Source organism: Puma concolor, chromosome B4 (genome assembly GCF_028749965.1).
Source record: "Puma concolor isolate L17-30 chromosome B4, mPumCon1.1.hap2, whole genome shotgun sequence".
Taxonomy (NCBI): domain Eukaryota; kingdom Metazoa; phylum Chordata; class Mammalia; order Carnivora; family Felidae; genus Puma; species Puma concolor.
In genome coordinates this window covers 66778508-66806345 of record NC_141673.1, presented here as the reverse complement: position 1 = coordinate 66806345, position 27838 = coordinate 66778508, and the positions used below count along the sequence as shown (strand labels likewise).

The window sequence follows — 27838 nt, the reverse complement described above, 5'->3', positions numbered from 1 at the left end:
AGAGCCCAGGATGGGGGGTGGGGTGTGGAGGGAGAGGGGGGCACCAATTCCCCTACACTGAGCCCGCTCTCCCATCTCCCCACCTTAAACCCCCCTCTTGCCAAACATTACACAAGGCCATGCTCCTCTGGGAGGTCTTCCCCAAGCAGCTGAGGCCTGGAATTTAAGCTCATGATTTGCTCAAACATCCGAGTTCTACCTCCTGAACATACTGGAAGCCCTGAAAATGGGGGCCGTGTCTACCACATCGGGCTGGATTTGAATTAAAAGTGGCTCTGAATTCACAGCCAAAAAGTGGTATCCTTTCCTTTCTTCAGACTGTCCCCTTCTCTGACATAAGGTTGGGCTCTGTGCAGATGGCTCAGTGCAGGGGAATGACTGCTGCCTGGCAGGATGCCTCTTCACCACCCTAGGGCACCAGCCAAAATCTTGCCCATCCCAGAGCAGTGGTTTTCAAACGTTTTTGATTCTTTTCTATTTAGCAAAAATCTGTTTTTCTTTTTTCTTTAACAAAATGTCATTGGAATTCCAATACACAACCTAGATGAAAAGAGAATGCTTCTGGATGAATCCAATTTGGGGAAGGGGGAGTTATGCACGAAGAGGGCCAGGTTCGGCTTACTCGGTTTATGTGTTCCAGGACTTTCTGAAACATACAAAGTTTGAAAACCACTGTTGCATCGAGGACTAGGGATGACTGGGGTAGTAGAGCCTGATGCTCTACCACAGCCCAAGGAGCAACAAAAGGCCTCCAAGAAAACCCTGTTAACGTGGATTCTGCCTCCCCTCTACCCAGGGACCAAAGTCAGGCTACCGTGGCACACAGAAAGAGCAGTGAACCGCAAGTCAAGAGGTAAGGTTCTGGTCCCAGCTGCGTGACCTTTGTCTAGTCACTTAACTTTTCTGGGCCTCAGTTTTCTCAGCTGTAAAATGGGGGTCATACCACCTGCCCTACCTACCTCATAAGGTTGTTGTGAGGATCAAATGAGATAATGGATGTGAAAACGCTTTGAAAAAAAAAGTATAAAGTGCTATACAAACGTAAGGTTTTAGTATTTTTCCATTATATTTCTAATTATTTTTGACACCAACTCAGCCTGGGGAAGGGAAGGTGACCCTAACACTTATAGGGTGTCTCAGGTTTGGGAGAATCACAGGCCCCCTAGAAGCAAAATAAGAGGAAGGAGGTGACTGGCCCCCTTACACATTCCATAAAAGTTCACCACCGTCTACCCAGAACCTCCCCAATAGCCATTCCCGGGGTGCCCAAGATAAGACTATCCCAGACCCCAGGTCAACCTAGGATACCTGAGCAGGGTGGAGGAAGAGGAAAGGGATACCCTAAGTGATACCTGCATACCCTCTAATCAGGAGGCCTAGAGTGAACCCCCAAACCCTCCTAATTGGCCGGAGGGTTCCTACCAACCACCCACTCCCACATCCCACAGCCCCCCCACACACAAGCTCACCGTTTGTAGTGTGTGAGGATTTTAGGCTCCGATCGGGCACAACCAGTGGGATTGATCATGAGTGGCAGCTCCATCAGGGGGTGGCGTCCATAGCGGAATAAATAGTTTTGACAGCTCTCCACTCCAGGCAGCTGTGGGCACAGGCCGTGCTTGCCTTAGCCTAAGCATTTTGGGGGCAGGACCAGAGTCCCCGGTGCCCACCTGGCCCCCAGCCCCTCCTTACTGATTCAGCTATGCGCAGCACGGCGTGCACCGTCAGCCCAAAGAGCTCCTCGCCTTTCAGGTACTCAGGGAAGAGCCGCAGCATGTCGGCCTCTTTTCTCATGGCAGCCACAGGCTCAATGATGCGATTCCACACAGCTAAGAGGCAAAGAAAGAGAGCAGCCCTCAGAGGCGATTTCTGCTCACTGACCTCAGCCCTAACCTCCATCTGGAGCTATGGTCATTTCCTGCGGCCTGCACACCTCCCTGTCACGAGGCTGTGTCGTTCTTCAGGACCCTCCACTGGCCTCCCAGTCCCACTCTCCCTCAACAAGCCAGAAGGCTTCCTACCCTGGAGGGGCATCACAGAGCCCTATGACACACAAACATGGACCCAAGGGCCAGAAGCCCCAGCACAGGCCACAGTGACTAACCGAGAGCCAGAACAATAGGCATGCTCTGGACTTGGGAAGACTTGGGTTCAAGTTCCAGCACCGGCTTTAGGCCCTTAAGCCAAATACTCAAATTTCTCTAAGGCTCTGTTTCTTTATGTATAAACTGAAAGTACTTACAAAATGAAAAATGAAAGTACTTACATCATAGGGTTGGCATAAACAAAATCACCTGTATCAGTCGCTTACATTAGTTTGTGCCACATGGTACACGCTCACTTATTTTTATCATTAACGCTAAAACTAAGATCAACAGAATTTTGACCAGGGCGAAGCAACCATAAGGAACACGTGGTTAAGAACAGGGTGGGTGAGCTAGATGATGCGGTCTCAGAATCAGAATATTCTTTAGTTCCACTGCAGGTAGGAAAAGAAGCTAGAATACACAAAGTAGACTAGCAAAACATCTTCAATTACAAGAGCAATTAAGGTGACCAAGAGAGGCTAAAACACTTTCTCTGGGGATCTCTAGAAGACCTCTACCTGCCCGAGGTCAGGGGAGGAAGGTCACTCACAAAGACCCTGAGGATCTCTCCCATTTTCGTATTACCATTTCAAGGGCCCAGTGCTCACCCTGGGGGGAGGCGTCGGTGAAGACCAGGTCCTCCAGGCCCTGCTCGATGACTTTGATTATGAACTCGGGCCTTCCGTTGTTCTCGCCGATGGAGCAGCGGTAGCAGCAGCGGCGGTTGTTGGTGCGGAGGCTCCAGTAGATGCGTGTGGCCTCATAGCCCACAGGATAAAGGGCAGTGGCACTGTGGAAGTCGGCCATTTGGTGAGGGAGCAGCTGTCCAATGGCATGGAACACAAGGCCCCCTACACGGAACATGTGCAGCCGCTCTCCCCGCTGGATGATGCTGGCGATTTGCTTCACCTCATCCCGCTCAATGTAGACCCGCCGGAAGACAGCAAAAGAGCTCAGCTCCTGCTCACAGGGTCCCTTGATCTTATGCATTGGACACAGCATGGTCTTGTCCTTGAAGAACATGCACTTGGCGCGGATGGCACAGGCAAAATGGTAGACGTTGGGACAACGCATTCGATTGCAGCTGCTGGTGGCACCGGTGCGCTGGCACAGGGAGCACTTGGTGAGCAGTCCTCGGTGCAGGGCAACCTCCACGTTCATCAGTGCCCCGCCCTGGGTCTCATATACCTCCGTGGACCACAGAGCGCAGTTGAGGTGCACCCACAGGTCCAGGTCCAGGTTCAGCAGGCGGGCAGGTCCATCAGTGGCCCCATCACCCTCCTCGTGACAGAAGCAGCAGCGCCGCATGTCGCGAGGCACCTTGTCGGGTCGCAGGGCTGTGCCGAGCTGTTCCATAAACTCCGCCACTTCCCGCTCATCCTCCTGCCGTCCACCGGCCTTCTGAATGGTCAGCAGCAGCCGCAGCCGCTTCCAACGCACCCCCTTCCACTTCTTGAGGCGAGGGGGCCGGGAATCTTCACCTTCTTCAGGGGGCCGGGCTCGGGGCTTGGGTCGGGCTGATTCAGGGGATGAGGCCAGTGGCAGAGGCGAGGGGACAGGTGGCTCAGCTGAGGGTTCAGCCGGGAGTTCAGCCAGGGGTTCAGCAGGGGGGCTGGCAGGAGAGGGTGCCAAGGGGGATGGGGGCGGGGAGGGTTCTTCAGGAGGCGGGGCTGAGAGCTGTCGCACATCCAGGTTGGAGACGTTGTAGGTGTAGCTGTGTTGGGTGGGTGGCTCTGGGGCGGGGCTCTCCTATGGGAGGGCACGTGCCCGGTATCATTAGTGCCAGCTCCTCACTTAACTAGCCCCCTCCCTCCTCTCACCCGGATGCCACTCTCCCCAAAGCCCTCTGCCTTCTTTGCTCTAGCCAGACACCCACCTCCCTTTCTCTCCCAGACCCACCTGTTTCAGGAGGCTCAAGATGTCTAGCTGGCTCTTGAGGGTATAGCCAGGCAACACTGCATCAAACTGTTTCAGCCAATCAGGGCCAGCTTCTGGGCTCTTGCCTCCCAGACCCTTTTCTTTCCCTCCTGCAGGAAGGAAGGGATCAGAACCTCCCACCAGAAGCATTCCCCGCAGGTCCCAAGTTTTCCTGCCACACTCACCAGGGCCCTCGGCTTCCCCCTTCTTAGGTTCAATGCCTGCCCGGGCAGGGCTCTCTGGGAACAGCACCTCATAGGAGTTGGGGATCTTCATGCTCAGCAGCTCTGCCACCGCCACCATCACACCATTCAGGTTCTACCAGGGCAGGGAAGGGGATGGGAGGGCTGTGTCGGCAGTGCGGAGTGAGCACTGTCACCGGTTTGACGGGGACACCCTTCAACACCCAGAAGCCCACTCCCCAAGCAGCCAGTCAGTCCTGTCCTTCTCACATGCTTCCTTCATAGCACCTTTCCGAGACTGCTACGGACATGAATGGGCGCTCCACCAAAAGGGACCAGTGCCAACCGAGTTTAGGAATGACACAGGCTATATCCACGACCTGGAGACTCACGATACACATTAGCAAATTAAAGGATCTGAGGAACCTTGTAGTAAAGAAACTTGTTTTGTGGTTTCAACCGGGATTTCCAATTTTCTTTGACCACAAAACCCCGTCAACATTAACAATAAAATAACAAGAGTTCTACCAAATGTGACTGAAGACATGCTGTCTTACAGCATTTGTCGTGTCATGTGCAACTCTCCTCATTTGTTGACTTGGGTCTACCACTGGACAGGGAGCCCTCCTGAGGGCAGGGACCTCTCATGCTTTATTTACCCTAATCCTGAAGCCTCCGGCCCAGGCACTCACACACAGCAGGTCCTAGTGCATAGTTCTGAGTGACTGAACTTATCCACACAAGCTCCATGGGCTGCCTTCTGACCAGGATCCCCTTGGTCTCCAAGGTACCCCCAGGACACACCTTGGCTGCAGCAGCAGAGACCGTCAGCATGACTGACACCTCACTTCCTTTGCCCTTTTCCCAAGTTGTGGCAGGCAGCTTTCCAGGGGCCTCCAGGTCCAGGGCCCCATAAGGTTTGGTATCTGGGAAGACTGAATGAGAGAGGGACCTGTGTAAGCTCTAGCTGCCTCTCTCCCCCCAGCTCGGACAACCCAGCCCTGCCTGGCCCACACCCAGAGCAGCCTCTACCTGGGATACTGGCCCGAGGAATGATGGGGATGACAGGGGAGAGAGCCCGGTCATCCTGCTCCCATCGGCCTGAGCCGAGCTGAGGGAAACGAGGGGCCTCCTCCCCCAGGATGCTCTCAGGGGACGAAGCCGGCACAATGCTGTCAGGAGAATCGCTGTCCTCATCACTCTCCATCCTGTGGGCCAAAAGTAGACATTTGCTGGTACTGCCCTGCAGACTCCCCCTCCCAAATCTAGAAATTAGTCGATGTCATAGCCGGATTTGAAATCTGCCATTGGCCAAAGGAAAGATGAAACAACCTGCCCCGGTCCCGTACTCCCATTCCTCATCCCCATTTCTGGCTGCCCCCACCTGACATCCTCAGTCTGATTGTGAGGGGGTGTAGGCAAGGCAGCCAGCAGGTCTAGACTCTTCACCTCTGAAGTATCTGAAGAGTAGAAAGGGAGAAGAAAAGTCAGGCTGGTGACCAGAGCTGACACGGCTTTCTCCCCCATATTTCAGGCCTAACTAGTATAAGATCTAGCTTAGTTATTACGAACTGCTGTCTACCTACCCACCGACCTACAAATCTGGGGCAGATGAACTGTATTTATTGAGCCTTTCCTCTATGTCAGGCCCTGGGCTTTGTTTATCATCTTTTAACAACTCCAGCAAAGGAATAATATCACGCCTCTTTATAGTGAGGAAATTGGCGCCCACACAAATCAACCGTGTTACTTAGCTGTGCTAACACAACTAAATTAATACAGGAACCTGAATTCAAATCCAGATTTCACTGTAGTTCTATAACCACTCAAGCAGGATTGTTCCTCACCAACAAAAGCCTCATTACCCCTTTCCCTGCCATCTACCTCCTCTGTTGCCTGTTCTCTGGACTCCCTGCTTCCAACTCATCAGCCCTGAAGAGGCCCTTCCTAACCTCAGGTATCCTGTCAATATGTGCGCACAGGGCAACATGCAACCATTCCTCTCAAACTGTATGAGAGGGGATACTAACCAACTTGGACCCCCGGCACTAAATCCTACCAGAGAAGGAGAGGCCCACTCTGCTCCTGACTTACCCCTCAGTGTCCCTTCAGTATCCCGGGCAGAGGCAGCATCCTTGGGGTGCTCCCCCAGCTCTTCAGATGGAGTGACGCCATTCACCATCTTCTGCTGCACCGATGGGGGTGGGGTGGGGGGCAGCGACGAGGGTGGTGTCGGCGGGTTACTCAGGTTATTCTGGGGGTGGGGTGGGGTGTTGTGTGCAAGATGGCATAGGGAGACTGATGTAATCTCCTGGCCCCACACGACATCAGCAATTTCCTCATCTTCCATTCCCACCTCCACCTCCCCAAGAACCTCGTCATCCCCAAGAGGTATTGCCGTTTTTCTGACCTTGGTAAGCAGCTGGGAATAGTAGTCAGGGCCCGTGGACAGCGCCCCACTTCCAAAGGCCCCCCTCAGCTGGCATTGCCCATTGACCGGGCAGCCACTGCCGAAGGGAGCAAAGAGGCTAAAATTGGCGGTGATGGTAGGCTCCGTTAAGGGCAGCAGGGACAGCTCCTAAGAGGGGCAAGATGACAAGGTTGGAAACCCACAGTGTGTACATCTCTGCCACTGCACAGCTGGGGGCCAGAGTGCCCCCTATCCTGGGATGGGACCAGGGGGCTGGCTCCTGGGGGTCACCTGTTTCAGCTGTTTCAGCAAGGCCTCGCTGGCCCTGACCCCGTCCTCCTTCCGCAGCTTCTTTCGGGAGCTCACCAACCTGTCGCTTGCCTTCTGTACCCGCTTGGGCTTTGGTGTCAAAGGCTTTCTTGCTGCTGTATCCTAAGCCAGATAAACCCACAGTGAAGGCTGCTGTCTTCCTCAGAGCCCTCGCCTCCTGTTTGAACCAGACATGTTCACGCTGCCCTAGGTTGCAGCCCCAATTCTATCTGCTCCAATCCATCTAAAGTACTCACCTCCTTGTTGCTGGGGGTACCCTGTAGTTTCTGCTCCAGCCCAGCCAGCTTGCTGTCAATGTGCCCGTTGATCTCAGCTCGCAGCCCCTCGGGCCCCCGCCCAGTGCTGAGTTGCACATTCTTTGCCCGTAGAAGCTTCTGCAAGAGCAGATGCCCGGCCTCTGAGCGGGGGCCTGCCAGCAGGAGGTGGTTGCTGGTACCTGGTGCCCCTATTGGCTCCCCGTTGGCCTCCCTCTTCACCGCCTGGGCTCCCAGGGCACATGGCTCTTCCCGAGGCTCCTGCTTGATGCTGAGATGGGGTGGCTCAGGCACTGCCTGCCCATTCACCTGCTCCAGATGAATGCTCTGCTCTGGCTTCTGGGCTTCCACTAGGTTGTCTGGGGGGTCCCAAGGTCCCAGCCCCTTGCCAAAGAAGGTATCTGCAAGCTGGGCAGCAGCAGGTGAGACCCTCCCAGGAGGCAGCTCCAAGGATGGGCCCTGCGGTTTTGGAGTCCCTGGCTGGGTGGGGGTGAGCTGGGCCTCAGAGGGGAGCTGGGATGGGACCAGGGGGCTGGCTCCTGGGGGCTGTGAGGAAGGTCTCTTTGGCTCTTGGGGGCTGGATGGTGGAGGTGTGGGATGGACAGGGCCAACGACTGGTCCTGTGGATAAGGCTCCTTGTGGGGTGGGGAGCCGGGGTGGGCCCTGAGGTCGAAGCCCTGCCCCTAGCTCCTGGAGGGGGCCAGTCTGGGATCCAGGGAAGCCCCCAAGTTGAGGCTGGCGGCCTAGGAGGCCCTGGAGGGGAGAGGGCTGGGCCCCAGGCTCCTGGTAGGGTGGGGCATGGCGCACTGACTGACTCTGCTGCAGCTGCCGCTGCATGAGGAGCGCCTGTAGCTGCTGCTGCTGCTGTGGACTCAAGTGCCGCAGCTGGGGGTTTTTGGCCAGGACTCCTTGGAGCTGTGCTCGAAGCTGACCCACCGTAGGCATGACGCCAGCCCCGGGCAGGCCCTGCCCAGCCTGGGGGACAGGTCCTGATTTGGCAGGCTGTGGCCCTGCATTATTCTGCACTGGCCGCTCTAGTCCAAGGGGCTGTTGGGAACCCAGAAGGTTCTGGGTCATGGTCCCAGGCTGCTCCCCTAAAGGAACAGAGGATTGGGCCAGCAGGTGGGGCATAGATGAGGCCTCAGAAGATGATCCGCTGCCTGCTTGCCCATGGCTTCCCACACCTCCTGTGTGGAGCAAGTTAACTTGCTGCTGCTGTTGCCCTGGGACCCTCAGAGGTGGCTGCAGCTGCACAGGGTTGGGCTGAGGCTGGGCCTGGGGCTGGACAAGCAGGAGCTGTGAGTCCCCGGAGAGCGAAGGCTTTACCTCCCCAGGTTCGGTCGCCACTGACTCAGGTATAGTCCCTATTGCTAACGGCCCTCCCTGATGTGTGGAGGGCCCCTCAGTGGCCTCTGGAGGAAGAGCTGTCTCTACAATGCTTTGTTCCTTGCCCGTCAAGAGGACGGTTGGGCCCAGGGTTCCGGGGTTAGAAAAGTGTTGCACAGGCTTGGCTGGTATGCCAGGGCCAAGGGTCACCTGCTGCTGCTGCTGCTGCTGCTGCTGCTGCTGTTGCTGCTGCTGCTGCTGCTGCTGCTGCTGCTGCTGCTGCTGCTGGGGAGACAATAAAGTTCGACTCTGGTTCAAGAGGCCCATCTGCTGCTGTTGCTGCTGCTGCTGTTGCTGCTGCTGCAATTGTTGTTGCTGTTGCTGCTGCTGTTGCTGTAGCTGCTGCTGCTGTAGTTGCTGTTGTTGTAGTTGTTGCTGCTGCTGCAGCTGCTGCTGTTGTAGCTGCTGCTGCTGCTGCTGTAGCTGCTGTTGCTGCTGCTGTTGTTGCTGCTGTAGCTGCTGCTGCTGCTGTTGTTGCTGCTGTAGCTGCTGCTGCTGAAGCTGCTGCTGCTGTAAGGAAGCCATGGGCTGAGCACTCAGTTTGGGCTGCCCGCTGTGTGGCATCAGGCCCTGCTGAAGATGGGAAAGGCCTGCCATGGATCCCTGCTGTTGGTGCTGTTGCTGCTGCTGCTGCTGGGCTGTGACCAGCCGGTGTCCCATAAGGCCCTGACCCTGCTGTGCCAGCTGGGGGGAACTCAGCACCCGGGACTGGGTAAGAAGTACCTGTCTGTGAGGACCCTGGGGCCCCAAAGCTCCAGGGTGCTGCTGCTGCTGCTGCTGCTGTAACACTGCCACCTGGGCAGGGCCCAGCATGCCCTGGGGCCCCTGGGGTGGTTGCGGGGACAGCTGCTGGACCAAGAGGCCTTGATGGCTACTGGGAGGCAGAAGCCCCGGGGGCTTGGGACCCAGAGCCTGGTTTGCCTGTACCCCCAAGCTCTGCTGTTGTTGCTGCTGGATTGCCACCTGTCCTAGGAGGTGCTGTTGCTGTTGCTGCTGCTGCAATTTCTGGGCTAGTTGCATGCGTTGCTGCTGTAGCTGTAGCTGCCTCTCCTGTAAAAGTCTCGAATCAGGTCCTAGGCCTCGAAGAGCAAGGTTGCCAGGGAAAAAGCCCCCTGAGGGGCCAGCCAAGGCCCCAGTCCCACCAGAATGTTGCTGTTGCTGCTGCTGGGCCAGGGAGGTGTTGAGGAAAGGGCCACCAGGCTGCCCAGGGAGAGCCATGCCCCCTGGGGGCAGGCGAAGACCTGCAGCTTGCCCACCCGGAGGCCCCTGTGGTGGCTGCAGCCCATGGCCAGGGATCAGCTGACCGGGGAGCTTGGTGAGTAGCCGGGGACTCTGGGAAGGGCTGAGGGCCAGCACAGCTGAGTGTTGCTGTTGCTGCTGTTGCTGCTGTTGCTGCTGCTTATTCCGATATTCTGCCATGAGGTTGGTGTGCTCCTTCTGCTGCTTCCGGACCTAACACAGGAGGGTTGGGAGGTGAGCCTGGGGCCTGCCCATCGGAGCCATCCCTGTTCCCTGGGCTCCTGGTTTCTAGGCTGAAGTCTGCTTTCCCTACCTGATCCAGCTGTTTCTGGATCTTGCTCTGCTGCTCTGTAACCAGCTTGAGCTTCTCAGCATCAGCTTCTGGGAACTCACGGCCAGCCTTCTTGGCAGTGCGCTGTTTGGCACACAGAGCCTTCCGGGACTTGCGATGCACACCGATCTGCTCCTCTAGCACCTTCAGCTGCATCTGTAGGAGCTGCTGGGTATGAAACAGCCATTCCTCATACTGCCGCTGGTCAGCCTCATCTGGGAAAGGAAACAGGGTGTCAGGACCTGCAAAAGGGTGATCCCAATCCCTCTTCTTCCACACACCCCACTCCCTTGCACACTCCTCCCCATCCCCCTACTCACTGATCACTCCCTGGGCAAAGGTGGGTGGATTGGGACGAGGCTGGGAAGGGTCACCAGCACTCCGCTCCTGTGATGAGAGAGACTGCTAAAGGGTCATTGTTCCATACTAGGCCCTAAAAAGGGTGGCCTGATTGTATAGGACACAAGTTCCTACTCCCAACTGATCACTTACCTGGCCACTCCCAGCTGCCACGTGGTTCTGCAGATCACTGCCGGGCCCCCCTGAGAGCCTCTGGGCTAGCAGAGATACTTGCTGCCTGGAGTCCACCAAAGCAAAGGGGATGCACAGGTGATGGGGAAAGTTGAAAGGCAAAGAGGTGGGACAAGTAGGGAAGGGGACCAGGAAGGAGAGGGAAAAGACTGGGAAAGGAAAGAGCCAACCACCCCCCACCTCCCACGTCTTACCTGTTCATACCAGGTGCCACTCCAATGCTGCCCTGAGCCATCACTTTCTTGATGCCTTTCAAAGCCACCATCTTGGCCTTTGCAATGGGATCAATGATATCTTCTGCTGCAAATTTGTCCAGATCTGGAGAGGGGAGAGCCAAGTAAGGTGGACATTGGATTCAATACTCCACTTTGCATCTGCCATTCCTTCCAACACCTTGACCTCCACCAAACCAAGTAGAACAATGGCATGGCAAGAAAGTGTTAGAAAGACTAGGAGCCAGGGAGCCTGGCTGACTCAGCTTTATTATTCACAAGATAGTGGCCCTGTTTTTACTCGCACAGTGCTAAAGTGTACTCAGTAAACATCTGCTGAGCTAATGTATCAACGTCATTTGACTTCTCTGAGCCTCAGTTTCCTCCTCTATTTGACAGACCTTGTGATTCCCTACTCCGCCAACCTCACAGAACTACCATGAGGATCAAATGTAACAAAGACTGTGAGTACACTTTATGACCTAGAAAGCATTCTTCAACAGAAGTACTCTTAGGGCAACTAGTGCAGCCCAAGAACCCTAGATGTGGGCACTGTGCCAAAGTCCTAGATGCCAGTGCTGCTTTGGGCACCACATGCATCACCTACAGCCCATTTCTTGTCTATTCAGGATGCTGGGTTAAAAAGGAGAAATAAGCAACCACCAAAAACTTACATCTTCCTAAAATCCTGCACATTTTATATTTCTCCACTGCTCTCACAACTTCACTCTCCACTTTTTAAAGGACTAACCTGGGGTGCCTGGGTGGCTCAGTCAGTTGAGCGTCCGACTTCGGCTTGGGTCATGATCTCACGGTTCGTGAGCTTAGGCCCCACATCGGGCTCTGTGCTGACAGCTCAGAGCCTGGCGCCTGCTTTGGATTCTGTGTCTCCCTCCCCCTCTCTCTGCCTCCCCCACACGTGCTCTGTCTCTCTCTGCCTCTCAAAAATAAAGAGAATTAATTAAAAAAAAAAATTTTTTTAAGGACTACCCAAACTCCCTTTCCTCCTATTTTAAGGCCACAAAATAGTCAAGAGGACCAGAGGAGCAGGATTCAAACTCTAGCTGTTAGCTGTATGATCTGGGCAAGTTACTCGCCCTCCATGCCTACTTCCCTAACTGAAGACCCTGGCAGTACCTATTTAATGAGTTTGTTGTGATTCAATTGGACGACGATGGTAAAGTGCTTGGCACACTGCTTAACAAATGTTATCCCAATAAACAGTATTGAATTAGAGATCTTCCTCAATCTGGCCCCCCTTCTCACATCTCCAAAATTAGGGTAGTACCCGCTTACCTTCCTCCACATGGAGTCCACTCTGGCCTAGCCACCTCAATATGGTCTCCAAACGCACTCACCGGCTTCCCCCCACAACATTTCCCACTCAAGGGCCTGTGCCCGCCTGGACTGCTGTTTCCTGCACTACTTCTCTCCAGCTCCCAATCTTCTGGTCTCGCACAGCTACAAAGCCCTTGCCAACCAGGCTTCATGCATTCATTCCATTTGTTCAAGTATCTAACTGCCTGCTCTATGCCAGGCGCCATTCCTCCGTTGGCAAAAGCTACAATGCTTCTGCCTGCACTGCTAGTATGGTGTTTAGCCCATGCTCTTTGTGTCCCACCTCCCTCAGCTGGGGATTATCTTAGGTCTCTAGCTCCAGTGTCCATTTGGTGGTAGCAGTGATCACCCCTGAGTAACTAAGCCAGTGCCCCTGGCTCAAGTTACCTGTATCAGGGAAGAAGCTGTTAGCCAGCTGCTGCTGCATGGCCAGCTGCTGAGGTTTCATACACATGGAAGGTGGCATGGTACCCATGGGCTTCTGTGCCAGCACTGGCTGTGGGCTCTGCTGGGGCACCAAGCCTGCCTGCCCGCCGTGCTGCCCACTTAGCATATGTCCTTGACTGGACACCATGGCCATGGATGGGGCCAGGCGCTGCTGGAGGGCATGTGCTGGTGGCTGGGTGGGCATCAGTGGTTGGGCCAAGCCTGGCTGTCGGGAACCCCCAAGTCCTAGGGCAAGCTGCTGTTGGGGCCCAGCCAAACTGGGAGAAGAGCCTTCATGTGTCAAAGACATGGCCTGGGCAGGGCCTGGTGTGGCCAGCAGGGAATGCTGCTGCTGCTGCTGCTGCTGCTGCTGCTGCTGCTGTTGCTGCTGTTGCTGGGCAGGCTGCAGCTGTGCCGAAAGCTGCTGCTTCTTCTGCAGCTCCTTCTTCTCATGCTCCAACAGGTCTTCGATGAGCAAGGGTAACTCACTGGCTACCAGCGAGCTCTCCATCTTGTCCAGCTCATCCCCTGATGCTGCATGTCCACCGGGCAAGGTCAGGGCCCCACTCTCCAGCTCAAACTTTTCCAGCAGGGAGGACCCTCCTGGGCCACTCAGCGGGCTGGGTGTCAGCAGGTGAGCTGGTGGTCCTCCTGTGGCCCCAAAGGGGCCCTTCTCAGTTGTGTGCCCACTGCCGGAAAAGGGTCCTGTGCCCATCCGGGTGTCCCGGGTGCCCATCACACTCTGTCCTGGTTTCAGCCCTAGACCTAGGGAAGTGGTGGCAGGTGCTGGCTCTACCTTGGGGGTGGTAATGGCGAACTGGCAAGGGGAAGGGTGGCGCCCACCTTCCTCTACCTTGGGCTTCACCTCAGGGAGCACCGATGCCAGACGGGCCTCAGAGACATCAGCAGCAGGCAGAGGGCGCTCATCAGGGCCCATGGGTCCTGGCTCCACCCCCCGCAGCAGGGCCTCCCGCTCAGCCTTTTCATTGGCCGACTCTACCAGCCTCAGGTGCTCATTGAAGATGTCCTTCTTGTCCCCAGTATCCAGCTCAGGGTCAGTATAGGCCAGCAGATCAAACTCATCCCCATTGAGCAGGTCATCCAGGTGAGGGTCATTGGTCTCCAGGTTTTCCAAGGTGCCCAGCTCATCATCTCCCTTGGCCACATCCACACCCAGGCCCAGGTGAGCAAGCTCCTCATCATCCTCTAGGGCCTTGTGGGCATCAAAGTCATCGTCCAGCTCAGGATCCTCACAGGGTAACTTCCCAGCTTCCAGGGCCAGAGGAGGAGGGCGGCCAAGCTCAGTGCTTGAGGTGGGCCGGCTGACCAGCTCCAAGCCAGTGGGCAGGGAGGGACCTTTGGTGTGGGGCACTGGATGGAGACTACTGTTCAATTCAGGGGCCGGAGGTGCTGTGGGTTTCTGTGGGGGAAGGCCCGATACTGCCAGGCCTCGAAGCCCTTCAGGAGCCATTCGGTGGGAGTCCTCACTTACTGGGTAAAAACGGGGTCTCTGAGGGGGGCCCTGCCCAGGAAACGGAGCCCCCCCAGGTCCTAGTCCTTTCTGTACATTGTGCCGCAACTCAATGAACTGGGCAGGACCAGCTGGACCAGGCACTGGCTCTCCAGGGCCAGGGAGGCGGGCGGGAATTCCTGCCAAGGGGGTAGCTAGGGTTTGGCGGCCAAGTTCAGGCCCAGGAGTTGATGGAAAGCGAGTAGACATGGCAAGGCGCATGGAGGTTGCTGTTGCCTGCTGTTGTTGCTGCTGCTGCTGCCACAGTTGTTGCTGCTGCTGCTGCTGCTGTAAGGGCAGGGACCCAGGATAGGGTGCTCGCTGATAGAAGGCTTGGGAGCCTCCCACCAGTTGCCTGGAAGAATATGCGGTAGTCAGTAAGATGAAATCAGGATCAAGTGCTAGAACATGGGCTTAGGGCATTAAGGAAGGATGGAGTTGACACAGTAAGAAGGAATGAGGAAGAAGAGTAAGTGATACTGGACAAGGGTCAGACACAGGAAAACGTGGGGCAACACACAACAGTGGTGAGATCTCCTCCCTTACTTTAACCTTTGCTTTGGAGCTTACCGGCTGCTCACATCCATAGAGGAAGGGGTGGCTGGTGGAGGTGGCCGGGAGAGTCGGTCATCGCTGGGGAAAGCCCCTGGCCCCATGATGGGGCCACCCAATTTGCTTGGGGGCAGCCCCACAAGGCTACTCTTGTCCTGGGAGAGATGGAGGTGGATGAAGGAGGGGTTGCCTTCAGTATCCTGGACCCGCCACCCCTTGCCACCACTCTATCTACCTGGGTCCCAGCAAAGGGAGTCTGGCCTCGATTCAGCTGCTCAAAGGCAGGGCTGCTGGGCTCGGCACCCCAGCTGCCCGGGGGCCCCACTGCTCCTGCAGCTGCCGCAGCTGTTTCCTTCTCTTGCCGCAGGGTATTGCGCTGGATTTGCTGCCGAATCAGGAGCTCCCGTAGTCGCTGGCGCTGTGCAGAGAACAGAGAAGTGGGTTAAGTCCATTCTACTCCAATCACAGAGCTGGCACAAGAAAAGCAAAGATATGGGGGTTCACTCCAGGATGTCCACCCACCTGCCGCTGCTTCTCCAGTTCTGTCTGGCTGAGGCTGGACATGCCTGGGTCCTGGGTACCTGGAAGTTCAGGTGCCGCCAAAGAGCTACCCAATCCAGCCCCTGGGTCTTCTCGCTTATCGACTGGAGAGGTGATGCCTGCCCGCTGTGAGGCTCCATGCGACAGGTAGGGGAGGGATCCATCCGGTGCAGGTGGTGGTAGGACTGATGGGGGGCGTAGCGGGGACAGCCCAAAGCCCTCTCCTGTGGACCCACTGCTGGATCCCAGGGGGCTGCCTGATGGGTGGAAGTTCCCTGTGGCTACTGCGTAGTTTGTGCTTTGAGGCTTGCCCAAAGTAGGGCCAGGCCCAAAATGGCTGTTGATCCCATGGGGTGGAGGGAGACCAGGCTGAGGGACAGGGGGCTTTAGGGAAGGCTCCCCTACCGCCTGAGGGAAAGTGAAACGCATGGGAGAGGGGGTGCCCACAAATGCACCCGTCCCAGGGGACCGGGCAAAATTGGGGGGCTGCCCACTTGGGACCTTAGCATGGAGCTCACCTGCCGGTCCCGAGGGCAGGGCTGCTGGGAAGCCCCCAGCCCCCAGTGGAGTGTGGGCTAGAGGCCCAGCCTTGAAGGCAACTTCAGGGGGCTGGGGTCGGGGTGGCTTATGCAAGGGGGCAAATGGGTCACGGGACTGAGGACGTGAGGGTGGACGGGAATAAGGGTCAGGGGACTGGAAGCGAGGGGTAACAGGGGATGGGCAAAAAGCCTCGGCAGACAAAGGACGGGGTGTTAATGGGGACTGCGAGCTGGACTGGGACTGGGGACTGGCAGGTACTCGGGAGAAAGGGTCTGAGGGCAATGAGCGAGGGGGCAGGGCACAGCAGCTTTCAGGGGGTGGGGGTTGAGGCCGAGGGGTCAACGGGGGCTGGGCATAGGGGTCAGGATAGGGGCCAGGACGAAAGATGTCCGAGTGGCTGGGAGAAGAAGGGGCCAAAGCCTGGGCAGGGGGTGGCTCCTGGGGCCTTAGGCCCAAGCCCGGGCTCTGGGGCTCTACCTGAGATGCCCGAGGGGTCAGGGGGGCTTTAAAGACATCAGGTGCCTTTAACTCCAGGTTGCCCAGGTGGGGGCCTGAGGAAGGTGAGTCAACAAAGCCTAGGTTTGGGGGCCCATAGCTAGGAGAGGATGCCCCAAGCTCTTCCTTCTTCACCTCTAGGGCCTTCCGAGACTCCCCAAAAGGCGGGGGTGACAGCAGGGGCTCGGCAGCCTTGCCTCCCCCTATCCCTGGGCTCTCAGGCACAGCCAGGTTGTCCAGTGAGGGGCAGCGGGGTTTGAGAAAGGGATCGGGTGTGGAGGGCTGGTGCCGGGGGGTGCCGGGTGGGGTAGTGTGGAAATCCCCTGGCTGGCCCGTCCCAGGACGAGATGAGGCGCCCAGCGTCAGGGGCTGCGCAGGGGCCCCAGTTGGACTAGGATAGGGAGGATAAGTAGGTGGTGCCGTGGGGAAGCGGGGCTCCAGAGCGTAGGCGGGGGCCAGTCCAAAGGGGTCCTGCGAAGGCACTTGGGCGGGCACCTGGGGTGGGAGCTTGAGGAAGAGCTCACCGGGCGAGTCGGGGCCGGGCACTGTGCCCGCCGGCGGCTTCAGGAACCCGTCCGCAGAGGTAGACAAGCCGGCGGGGGTAGTGGGGCTGCCAATGAAAATGGTGGGGGCAGCAGCGGGGGGCGGACTGCCCAGTGCCCCTGGCTGGGGGGGAATGCGAAGATGTAGGGCCGGTCGGTCAGTCTTACGGGCCATGTCGCCCACCTTGGTCTGCTTGTTGATCTGGCTCTCAGCCTGCTACAGGGGGAGACCAGGCACAGAGCAGTCAGGCTGCTGTGGCAAGCCCTATGTCCCCCACACCCTCAAGAGGCCCCCAGCTATAGGATTTGGATGGCACGACCCAGCCTGGCCCCCACTCACCTTTTGCACCTTGTTGATGCGGTGAGCTGCCCGGTTATCTTTGGCCTTTTGCTGAGGGATACAGGACACAGCCTTAGGCCTAGGGCTCAGTTTCATGCCCAGCCCCCATCCCTCACGTCACTCACTCCCTACCCAGAAGCTGATCCCTTCTGGCCCAGTTGCTTTGGGAGTGGGTAATGGAAAGAACGGAGGTGAATTTCCCAGAAACACCCTCGAGCCCCAGTTCCCACCCTGACCTAGGCTTTCTTCCGGCTCACCAGGTAGGGGGCTTTGTCAGTAGCTGGAACTTTTCTCCAGAGCTTCATGATTTGTTTGCAACGGCTAGACCAGTCTGGAGGGCAGAGGTATTTCGTTACAGGAAACTTGGCAGGTGACCCCTGTGCCCACCACATTCCCAGGTTGTTTCCCTTGCCTCCGTTCCATGGGTACCTGGGTAATCTTGCTTGAGATTGGGAAAGTTAATGTTGGCATAGAGCACAGGTGAGATGGTGGAGAGCTGGCCCAACTCCTCATCCTTCTCCCAACGCTGAAGGCTCCGCTGGTTATAGGAGAGCCCGTCGCCCTCTCCCTCCGTGGTGGGGGTGGTGGGGGTGGAGGGCGTGGTGCCCCCTGAGCCTGTCCAGGGGCTGTCTGGCTCACCGGGTTCCGGGCTAAAGAAGCCCCCGCGCTCCCTGGGGCGCAGGGGCAGAGAGTCACGGAGGGCAAGGAAGCCAAGCCCCACCCCAGACAAACTGCCTAGAGTTCCCAGGCCACTGCCCTGCCCCCACAAGGAGGACCACTAACAAAGGAGCAGAGACAAGCGTTTCTACAGCAGCACCCCGGAGTCCAAGGTCCCCTCCCTTGGCGTGGCCCCAGTGGGAGGGAAGGGACAGCAGGGACTGTCCACAGACGTTAAGCATAGATACCAACCTAGAATCCAGGAATGGGGACTGGCAGAGGCCCGGGTAGGAGTCCATTGGGCTGCTGGAGGGGAGATTGCCCAAAGGGAGTCCACCTACAAGAGGCACAGGATCAGAGAATGAGAGCAAGAGGCCCATCCTGGGGGTGAGCTTGGCCAAATCTGGACACCCAGTCTTGATGCCACTGCCATCCGTATCACCTTGAAGAAAGGGCCTCTGCAGCGGTGTACGGCTGCCGTCCGAGCCGGGGGTTCCACAACCCAGGTGCTGCTCTCGTTCAGAACCCAGAACATCCTTGAAGAGCTGCTGCAGGTCTTTAGATTCCATCTTGGGCAGTTCTGTGGGGGATTGATGAAGGATGCCGCTAAGGAAGACTGGGGATTTGACGGGACACTGCAGGGCCACAAATGGCCATGGCCAGGGAAGGTGCCCAGGACTCCCCACCAAAGAAGCTGGCTGTACAGATGGCAGTCCCACAGGTAGGACCTTCTCCTTCTCCCACAGAGGACCCTTACACACGACAAGTGTGGGCCACAGCCTCACCTTCAGTGGGAATCCTATCTAAGTCAGAGCTAAGCATCCCTTCACCCGGAGTGCCTGGCTTCTCGGGGTCACTGGGCACTGGGGATGCCTTTATGCCTCCATCCTCAGGTCCTGCAATTGCCAAGAGAAACCCGTCAACCAAGGACAGTGCAGAGGCACCACACTAGCCACCCTGGACCCCAGAGGGCACGAAACAGTTTCCAGCCGCCAACCAGATGGTGCTCAGGGGCAAAACATGTTGACAGAAGCAAAACCAAGAGAAGACACAGTCCTCCCAGCAGCCCTCACCTGGTGTATCTGCTTTGCCCTCCAGGCCACGGGATTCTTCATCTGCAATATCTGGAGCATCATCTCCTATGAGCAACAGTCCCCACTCTAGTCAGAGATGCCCTACACTTGATGCCCAGAATGGGCCCCCAGCTCCACAGGCCAGGGCCTTGGCCCACCCTCAATTCGGGGAGGCCAGCCTGTCCCCCACCAAATCCCCTCACCAGCCTCTAAGCACAGAGAGGAAGTTGGATCCTTTCAGACCACCTCACCCCCACATAACTGACCTTTCTGTGACGTGTGGAGCTCCTTCCTATCTGAGCCACTATCCCCCTTGGCTTTTGGGGCTCCTAGTCCAAAACTGGGCCGGCCCACCCCAACGGCAAAAAGGGCCTTCCGGCTCAGGTCCAGCAGCTCCTTCCCAAAGAAGGCTTCCTGCAGGAGGAGTAAGAGAAATAGGCCTCTTCATGCTCCGCAGGGCAGACGCACCGTCACCCTGCAAAGAGCCAAAGACCCACCTGCAGATAAGCAGGAAACATGTCTTCCAGTTTGCTCTTCTTGCGCCCACGCCGCTGCTGCTTCTTCTTCTCATCCCCATCAGCTAAGCTCTGGTCCACGGGGCCCTCTGCAGGTAGGTCTGCAGGCATCACTGGGGACAGAAGGGGAGGTGTCAGCCCCTCTCAGGGGACACTGGGCGTGCTGCTCCCAACTCACTCAAGGGACACTTTCTGCCCACTCTCTCCCCAGCACCAATTGGGCCCACCACCTTCGTGGCCCTATGAGTGAGCCCTCGCCTCCCAGGCCTCCCTGGCAGTGCCCCATAGGTCCTGGAATCCCCACCTTCTCCCAGGCCCCACTGGAGCCCTCACCCGTCTCACCCTCGTCGGGCTGCCCATCCCCACTCAACACCTCCGCCTGTGCAGCAGGCCCCTTTTTCACACGTGTGTGGGATTTCCGCTGTCGCACCATGAAACCACCAATGCCTAGGAAGAGGGAGAGTGAGACTGAGAAGCTGCCGGGGACCTGGTGAACTGTCCCTCACCACCCACCTCCCCATTCCAGGGCCTCACCAGGCCGATAGGGTTTGCGTTTGCGTTTCTTGCTTTCCTCGGTCTCCTCTCTGCCAGGCTCTATATCAGGGCTGATAGGCCCCTCCAGTTTCATTTCACATTCCATGTGCTCCACGCCACCTGTGTACAGAGACGAGAGAGAGGGAAGAAGATCAGAAGCACGTGCCCTTTTAAGCTCGTCATCCTGCTATCCGAGAACAGAGAGCCCAGTGCTTTGCCACAGAGCCATCTGGACAAGCCCAACCGTGGTTTGAGGGGGACTGGGAGTGACACTGCTGACCCACCCAACGCCCCACTCTCACGGGAGTGCTCCCACTACTTGGGCACTCCCTGAGATTCCCCAGCCTGACCTTCACCCTTGAGCAGCTCGTCAGCATCCAGGTCCCCATCCTTCTTGTCATCAGGGCCAAGGGCATCTGAGGGCTCAGAACCCTCTAGCCCTGCCTCCCCTGGGAGGCCAAGCCGTCCTCGCCGCTGGCGCCGCTTGTGCAGGGGTGACATGGTCAGGTTACGCAGCACGGCCATGCCAGTTTCTGTCAGCCACACACCCTCAAAGCGAAAGTATTGAGGCTCTGCACAAAGGAGAAGAGCATGTAGCCCCTGGATGGAGGCCCCAGAGAAACCAGAACTCCAAGTTTCAGTCTAAGTCCCCAGCTGGCACAAAAGCAGCAAAAGATGGACCGAGGTGAACACTGGGGAGGGAGGGCTGGAGGGGACAGGCCACGAGTGGGTGCTAGCTGAGGCCTGAGTTCTCCATCAGTGACCCAGAGGGGTTCACAGAGACTGCTACTACAGAAGCCTGACTTTGCTCAGGACTCACACTAGTTCACCCAAAGAATTCTCTAGCTACCCAGGCCTAAGAAGGCCCCTACTTGCCAATGCCAGCATACAGTGCCCACATCATGATGGAGGAGGAGAGGCCCCTTCACTGAGGCCCCCTTCACTGAGAAGAAAAATCTGTGTTCTGTGCTCTCTGGAGATGAGATTCTGCAAAGGCCACATTGCCTAGTGGAATGAACTCTGCCTGGGAAAATGGAGGCCTTGGTTCTCATTATAACTTTACTACTAACCTACTGGGGGTGACCTTGAGCAGGCCACTCAACCTCTGAGGATCTTAGTTTCCTCCTCTGAAAATGAGGAGGTGAAGTTGGGTTGGAGCTGGACTAGACAGCGTCTACGGTCTCTTCCAGACTTGGCATTCGGGATTTCTGTGACTCACCTGGCTCTTTCACCTTCATAGGCACCAACTCTGGAGGAGCAACAGGCGCTATGGAAGAGACGGGCAAACCAAGGCAGCTTGAGGCCCTGTCCCAAAGTAAGAGCCCTGCCCTGACCCCTGCTCCCCTCTCCCCAGCACCTGGTACTCACCAGCAGGCTTTACCACATAAGGCTGGCAGGAGACACAGTCAAAGCCCTCGTCGGCCGCCTGTTCCACGTCATCCTCTGTGAAGAGGCTCTCGCAGCCAGCATGCATCCACCTGGAAGAAGGGAAACAGGAAGAAATAAACCCAGACAGTGCAAGGCTAAGAACAGGGAAGAGGAGACCCATATAAGGGGAGGACACCCTCACCGTTCACAGTGGCGGCACTGGATTAGGAGGTCCTCTTCCACATATGGGGCATGACAGATAGGGCAGGTCACCAGGCTAGCACAGGGCCCACAGTGTGTGTAACTATTCTGCCATTCACAGTGGAAGCCAGGAGAGGCAGCCCCACACTGCATACAAGACACACACCTGGTGGGGGCAGAAAGACAGACCCTCAGTACCTAGCCTCCCCAAGGCATCCAGAGACGTCTTCACTGAGAAGCAAGCACCCAGCCCAGCCTTCTAAACCCAGCCTCTGTCACGTCAGCAACATCGCATCCCTCCAACATCTCCTGCCCAGGCCACTCAAGATCCCAGGTCTCCCTACCATTTGCACTTCCAGCCACCCTTGGGCACGGTGAGCAGTGGCGGGTCCAGGCAGTATGTGTGGTAGCTAATGTCACAGTCATCACAGAGCAGGAGGCGTGAGGGGTCCGAGGCCTGGCCGCACACCTCACACACAATGCACTCCACACAACGCCAGCCCTTTAGCAGCATCACCTTGGTGATCTGGGGCAGAAGATGGCAATTCTTCAGGGTGTGACGTACAGGAGAGGGAAGACTTCTTAGGGGAGGGTGGGACTTACGTGGGTAGGGCTGGAGGACCTCAGTGCTCAGGCCAGACCTCCATCTGAACACAGGAAGGCTACGTAGAGCACCTCCATCCCCAAAAGTAGTGACTCTAAACTTAGGCTCCCAGGGATCTCTGCTGATCAGAGAATGGCCTCACCCAGCCACTACCTCATTACAATCTTTTACTAGCCAAGTCCCCAAAAGACTGTGGATAGAATTAGGTTGTATCTCCCCCAACATTTCTTGAACATTTAGAACCTGCTATCGCTACAAATTAGTGAATGTCAGCAGAGTTCTAAATCAGCATTAATGAAAACCCCAAAACAAGTGACCACACTTGGGTCAAAAACACTGTTTTCTCTTTGCAGACTTGTGCTTATGATTTTGATTTTATATTTTATCTCCAGGCCATGTAAAGTTTTCACAACTCAGACGATGGATTAAATTATACCAATCATGATCTATGACAAAGAAACTTAATAAAGACCGCCATGATTTCCAAAGTACTTTGCCCCAAGATGAGTTTGTAACCACTAGTGACTGACAAGTAACTTCCATGACCAATGGCCATTTTAAGCAAACAATATCAATTATACTCAAATTAAAATTTTTTAAATAAAGTAGTGTGACCAGAACGGGGGCCTAATGTAAGAAATAACTGACCCCATTTCCCAGTCCAGGCCTCTTGGGCCTTGAACTCACCTTGCTGTTGACACAATAAGGGTGATAGCACTGAGAACACTGGGAACAGGCGAGGAGGTGGCCCTCTGCTCCCCGTCCAAAGCTGCCACATACCACACACATGTCCTAGAGAAACACACAGAAACCCGAATGTCCAACCTGGCCTCTTCAATCTCACTCAGTCCCAGCAACCAACTACAACACTAATCTGAAAGGGGGGAGTCAAGGAACCAAAAACCCACCCCCCATTGTCAGGACACTTAGCTATCACGGGCCTGTTCCTTCCTATCATGCCTTGCTCATCTGACCAGGGAATCTGAATTGGTACATCCTGACATGGGTAAAAGGAAGGAGAAGTGAAAGGAAGGTAAGAAGGATATAGACTGGTCAGGATGAGAGAGTAACATATCTGACAAAATTCTATCAGCTTTGAGATGATTCAGGTGGGAACATACATTACATTCCCCAGGCTATAAGCTTCAATAGGGCAGAGATCATTTCTGCCTTTTTTACGGCTATACCCCTTGCTCCTAGCTCACTGCCCAGCCCAGAGGAGACACTAAAGAGAAATTTGATGGATGGACAAACAAACGAACAACATGATCCTGATTCACTGTGTTTTCTCATTAGCTGGGTATCCCCAGAAGCAGGTCCTCAGTTTGGTCTTCCCCATTTACCCTCCCACCAAAATATGCCCAGCCAACATTGGGTCTCCCAGGTCTCAGTGCTGAGGATGGAACTATACCACAGGCAAGTACAGTACCTGCATTAGGACAAACTTGTCTGTGTTGGAGAAGAGAACCACAGTATTTTGCATGGTGTCGTCATCGTCGTCTTCTTCCTCTTTGCTGGGAGAGCTATCGATATCAGCAACCTTACAGGCAGAGAGTTGTGGCAAGTGAGGCAGCTAAATCTGCCCCCACTAAGCCGCTCTCCTCTTTGGTGCTGGGGGGAAGGAGGCGTGAACCCCTGGCTAAGATGAAGGCCAGGAGCCAGGACTAAGAAGCAGAAGAACACCCCAGCTCCCAAACTTGGCCTCAGCCCAACAGCAGAGATTTCAGAGAAGCCTGGGGGCCAGGTGGACAGAAGCACAGACATAGCTGGACAGGCCCTAGGCTAGCAAGCAGGTAGGTGGGCGTGCAGGGGACTGGCAGGATTTAAAGGGTGTTTAATCTTGAAAGGGCCAGCTGAAGCATGTTTGGGAAATGGGAAGCCTCTCCTTACTACCAGAGTCTCAATGGAAGAAGTAGTTGATTTTAGCCGGGCCCGTCCTCTCCCGCGTCCTCCATGTGCTCCTCCACGTGGCCGGCGTCTTCCTGGGAAACTACTGCTGCGACCCTAAGTGAGGGAAGAGGACGATTACAACAGCAAGTCAGGAGTTTGTAATCCTGTAGTGTACTGGGTCTACAGCCTCAGGGGGGAAGGGAAGAGATGAACAGACAGAGCATGACGGGTGATAAGGCCCAGGAGTCCTACTCAGGGCAGGGGAAAAGCCAAGCTCTCTGTGACAGGTAGATAGCTCCAGCTCAAACCATGCCCCCATCCCAAGGAGAAAGTGACCAACACAGCACAATGAGAAAAACACTGGCTAGAGAGACCTGACTTTCTAGTCCTCATTCTCTTACTGGGTAACTACGAACCCGGGCACTTCACTTCCCTCTCTATGTATCAGTATTTCCCTTAACAAAGAGGATGAATAAAGGATCCCTGAAGAGTCTAGGATTCAGTAAACCAGGTAGAAAGCTATCCGTGACATAGGATCACACATCTGACACTGACATCACATTGACCACAACCAGTGGCTGGATGGCCTCTCACCTGTTTGATGCGGGAACGAGCTGGGGAGCTGCGCCGCCTCCCCTTGTCCCCCTCAGCTTTGCCTCCGCCAATAGCTGTCCCAGCATCACACAGTAGCGAGTCGTCAGTCTCTGGCAGCGAGTCAGTACAGAGTCGCAGGGAGCCCTCATCTCGGGCTGGACTAACGTCTGTAGATACCCCCAGCTCCATGGACAAGGAGCCGCCCCCTTCGGGGTCGGGAGAGCCTAGCAGGGGCTCAGAGCCAGGAAAACTGGCACTGGCATCACCCTGGCTCAGATTGGAGATCTCATTAACGATGTCGGATTTGATGAGAGTGGGTGGGGTAGGGGCCACTGGTGCACGTGGCTCCTCTTGCTCTTCACAGGGTGAACTCTGCCCTGCCTGCTTGCATTCTGGGCCATAGACCTCCATAGGGGTCACAGGGGCCAGCTCCTCGGGGTCCAGGAGCACAGGGGATCCCTTAAGTTCACTAGCCAAACTGCCAGGGGTCTGTCCAGCCTCTGGCTGTGAACCAGGAGTGTCAGTCCCATCCAGAGGGGCTGTATCTTCCCCCAGACCGGAGAAGTCATCCAGAGCTGGGGCAGGACTAGGTGCAGGGCAGGAAAGGTTACCCATGGGGGAGGGGAGAGGACTAGTAGGGCTGGGTTCCAAGGCTGGGCACTCAGGTTCTGGGACTTTCTCAGTCTCCATCTCATGTGACTCAGCCTCATCTGAGACCTCCACTGCCTTCTCCATGGGACTCAGTGGGGAGGGAATGGACAGTGGCAGAGCAGGAGGAGAGCACTGGGAAGGAGGGGAGTTTTGGGGAGGCAGGGAATGCTGCAGGAGTGGAGAACACTGAGGGGGAAGGGGTTCCATCAGGATGGGAGAAGCTGGTCCCATTGGGGAGCCTGGAGATGGGGGAAGGATCATAGGAGGTACAGGCTCAGGGTCAGTGCAGTTAGCTTCTGGTGGAGGGCTGATGGGTGTCTCTAGGATGGGGGCAGCCAATGGCGACTCAGGATCACTGTCCCCTTTGGCACCAAAGGGGTATTCTAACTCCCCCAAAGGAGACAGGGCTGGCGGGGCCACAGCTGTAATAATGGGTGAGAGTGGAGGAGGAAGAGGATCTGGAAATAGAAAAAGGGAGGCTCTTAGATTAGATGCACTATAAAGAATTAAGACTGTCCCAGACAAAGGGGGACTAACATCCCCTTACCTGGTGGCATCAGCTGAGGTGACAAGGATGGCTCCCCGGATGGGGACAACGGCAACTCCTCAGGTAGAGGGGACAGAGGTGGTTCCCCAGGCTCAGACAGGGCCGGCTCTCCAAGCAAGGGGGATAAAGGTGGCTCCCCAGGTGGGAGGAACAAGGGCAATTCCTCAGGTGCAGGGCATAGGCCTGGCTCCTCAGGGGGCTCTTCAGGTCGAGGGGACAGGCGCGGTTCCTCAGGCTGGGGGGACAAGCGCAACTCCTCAGGCCGGGGGGACAGGGGCGGCTCCTTAGGCTGGGGGGACAGGCGCGGCTCCTCAGGCCCGGGGGACAGGCGTAGCTCCTCAGGCACGGGGGACAGCTGCGGCTCCTCAGGCAGGGGGGACAGGCATGGCTCCTCAGGCTGGGGGGACAGGCGTGGCTCCTCAGGCCGGGGGGACAGGCGTGGCTCCTCAGGCCGGGGGGACAGACAGGGCTCCTCAGGCCGGGAAGACAGACACAGCTCCTCAGGGGCAGGGGACAGGCATGGCTTCTCAGGCCGGGGGGACAGATGTGGCTCCTCAAGCGGAGGGGATAAATGCAGCTTCTCAGGCGCAGGGGACAGGCGCGGTTCCTCAAGTGCGGGGGACAGGCGCGGCTCCTCAGGCCGGGGGGACAGACAGGGCTCCTCAGGCCGAGGGGACAGGCGCGGCTCCTCAGGCCGAGGGGACAGGCGCGGCTCCTCAGGCCGAGGGGACAGGCACAGCTCCTCAGGTCGGGGGCAGAGTCGTGGCTCCTCAGGCAGTGGCAACAAGGATGACTCCTCTAGCGGTAGGGTCATGAGCAGCTCCTCCGGGGGCGGAGAAGCAGGTGAGTCTTCGGGTGGTGGGGAAGCGGGTGAGTCCTCAGGCGGCGGGAATAGGCGTGAAGCCTCAGGTGGAGGAGACGTGGGAGACTCCTCGGGCGGTGGGGACAGGGGAGATTCCTCAGGCGGTGGGGACAGGCGTGACACCTCAGGCAGGGGGGATAGGCATGATACCTCAGGCGGGGGGGACATAGGCGAGTCTTCAGGTGGTGGGGACATGGGCGAGTCCTCAGGTGGTGGGGACAGACGTGATGCCTCTGGTGGTGGGGAGAGAGGAGACTCCTCTGGTGGAGGGGATAGGGGTGATTCTTCAAATGGTGGGAACAGACGAGATGCCTCAGGTGGTGGAGACATGGGTGATTCTTCAGGTGGAGGGGACATAGGTGACTCCTCAGGTGGTGGAGACAGGCGAGATGCTTCAGGAGGTGGGGAAGTAGGCAACTCCTCAGGTGGGGGGGACAGGGGAGACTCTTCAAATGGTGGGGAGAGGGGTGATGCTTCAGGCGGTGGAGACAGGGGTGTCTCGAGTGGGGGAGATGGGGGGGACTCCTCTGGTGGAGAGAACGGTGACTCCTCCAGTGGAGAAAAGGGTGATGACTCAGGTGGAGGAGACAGAGGAGACTCCTCAGGCGGTGGAGAGAGGGGTGATTCCTCAGGTGGTGGGGACAGGCGCGACGCCTCAGGCGGCGGGGATGTGGGCGATTCCTCAGGTGGTGGGGACAGGGGCGACTCCTCAGGTGGGGGCAGCAGTGGCATCTCCTCATTTAGGGGGGCCTCCAACTGGGGCTCAAGTTGGGCCCCTGCTCTCCCTGCAGACATAACACACTATGCTCCCACCTAGCCCAGCTCTACTCCATCAAAAATACAGGGTTTAAGGCAAAGCAGAAACTGTCCCTTGTCACAGAACAGACAGGAATTATTTTCAGGAACCCTCAAACCCTACTCACCTAGTGGTTTGGCTTCACATTGCAGGGGCCCCGGTTCCTTGGGTTGCATAGAGGTCACGTGCCCACCCTTTGGCTGCCCTTGGCATGCAACGTACAGAGCTTCGGGCTCATCAGTGGGGGTATCACCAGGCTCTGGGGGTGAGAACCTGCAGAGGGTACAGGGGAGCAGGCACCAGGGCTCTCATCAGCTATCAGCTCCTAGACAGCGTGCTGAGGTGAGGCACGAATGCTACGGATCGTACTGCCCACCTTGGGGC

General features: G+C 56.8%; 1 protein-coding gene across 9 annotated transcripts in view; it reads right to left on the bottom strand.

Moving 5' to 3' along the window:
• Nucleotides 1–27838, bottom strand: part of KMT2D (lysine methyltransferase 2D) — a 40155-nt gene that overhangs the window by 3841 nt on the left and 8476 nt on the right. The window contains exons 10-52 of one of the 9 annotated variants that reach the window (XM_086713498.1): nucleotides 27582–27727; nucleotides 25797–27443; nucleotides 24599–25707; nucleotides 24005–24118; nucleotides 23544–23654; nucleotides 22802–22906; nucleotides 21855–22036; nucleotides 21512–21676; nucleotides 21310–21419; nucleotides 21161–21208; nucleotides 20292–20513; nucleotides 19942–20061; nucleotides 19741–19854; nucleotides 19390–19520; nucleotides 19159–19306; nucleotides 18893–18958; nucleotides 18605–18715; nucleotides 18262–18399; nucleotides 18072–18156; nucleotides 17592–17833; nucleotides 17420–17493; nucleotides 17163–17213; nucleotides 15228–17039; nucleotides 14941–15123; nucleotides 14724–14860; nucleotides 12605–14508; nucleotides 10862–10985; nucleotides 10629–10713; nucleotides 10457–10538; nucleotides 10119–10351; nucleotides 7163–10018; nucleotides 6888–7028; nucleotides 6597–6764; nucleotides 6281–6440; nucleotides 5571–5646; nucleotides 5219–5394; nucleotides 4991–5121; nucleotides 4190–4322; nucleotides 3987–4114; nucleotides 2696–3836; nucleotides 1693–1829; nucleotides 1470–1600; nucleotides 960–1007 (exon numbers count right to left, since the gene is read on the bottom strand). In XM_086713498.1, the coding sequence (XP_086569624.1) occupies nucleotides 960–1007; nucleotides 1470–1600; nucleotides 1693–1829; nucleotides 2696–3836; nucleotides 3987–4114; nucleotides 4190–4322; nucleotides 4991–5121; nucleotides 5219–5394; nucleotides 5571–5646; nucleotides 6281–6440; nucleotides 6597–6764; nucleotides 6888–7028; nucleotides 7163–10018; nucleotides 10119–10351; nucleotides 10457–10538; nucleotides 10629–10713; nucleotides 10862–10985; nucleotides 12605–14508; nucleotides 14724–14860; nucleotides 14941–15123; nucleotides 15228–17039; nucleotides 17163–17213; nucleotides 17420–17493; nucleotides 17592–17833; nucleotides 18072–18156; nucleotides 18262–18399; nucleotides 18605–18715; nucleotides 18893–18958; nucleotides 19159–19306; nucleotides 19390–19520; nucleotides 19741–19854; nucleotides 19942–20061; nucleotides 20292–20513; nucleotides 21161–21208; nucleotides 21310–21419; nucleotides 21512–21676; nucleotides 21855–22036; nucleotides 22802–22906; nucleotides 23544–23654; nucleotides 24005–24118; nucleotides 24599–25707; nucleotides 25797–27443; nucleotides 27582–27727 (15225 nt within the window). The remainder of the gene's footprint in view (nucleotides 1–959; nucleotides 1008–1469; nucleotides 1601–1692; nucleotides 1830–2695; nucleotides 3837–3986; nucleotides 4115–4189; nucleotides 4323–4990; nucleotides 5122–5218; nucleotides 5395–5570; nucleotides 5647–6280; nucleotides 6441–6596; nucleotides 6765–6887; nucleotides 7029–7162; nucleotides 10019–10118; nucleotides 10352–10456; nucleotides 10539–10628; nucleotides 10714–10861; nucleotides 10986–12604; nucleotides 14509–14723; nucleotides 14861–14940; nucleotides 15124–15227; nucleotides 17040–17162; nucleotides 17214–17419; nucleotides 17494–17591; nucleotides 17834–18071; nucleotides 18157–18261; nucleotides 18400–18604; nucleotides 18716–18892; nucleotides 18959–19158; nucleotides 19307–19389; nucleotides 19521–19740; nucleotides 19855–19941; nucleotides 20062–20291; nucleotides 20514–21160; nucleotides 21209–21309; nucleotides 21420–21511; nucleotides 21677–21854; nucleotides 22037–22801; nucleotides 22907–23543; nucleotides 23655–24004; nucleotides 24119–24598; nucleotides 25708–25796; nucleotides 27444–27581; nucleotides 27728–27838) is intronic. The other 8 variants (XM_086713504.1, XM_086713501.1, XM_086713506.1 and 5 more) reach the window with 8 other exon arrangements.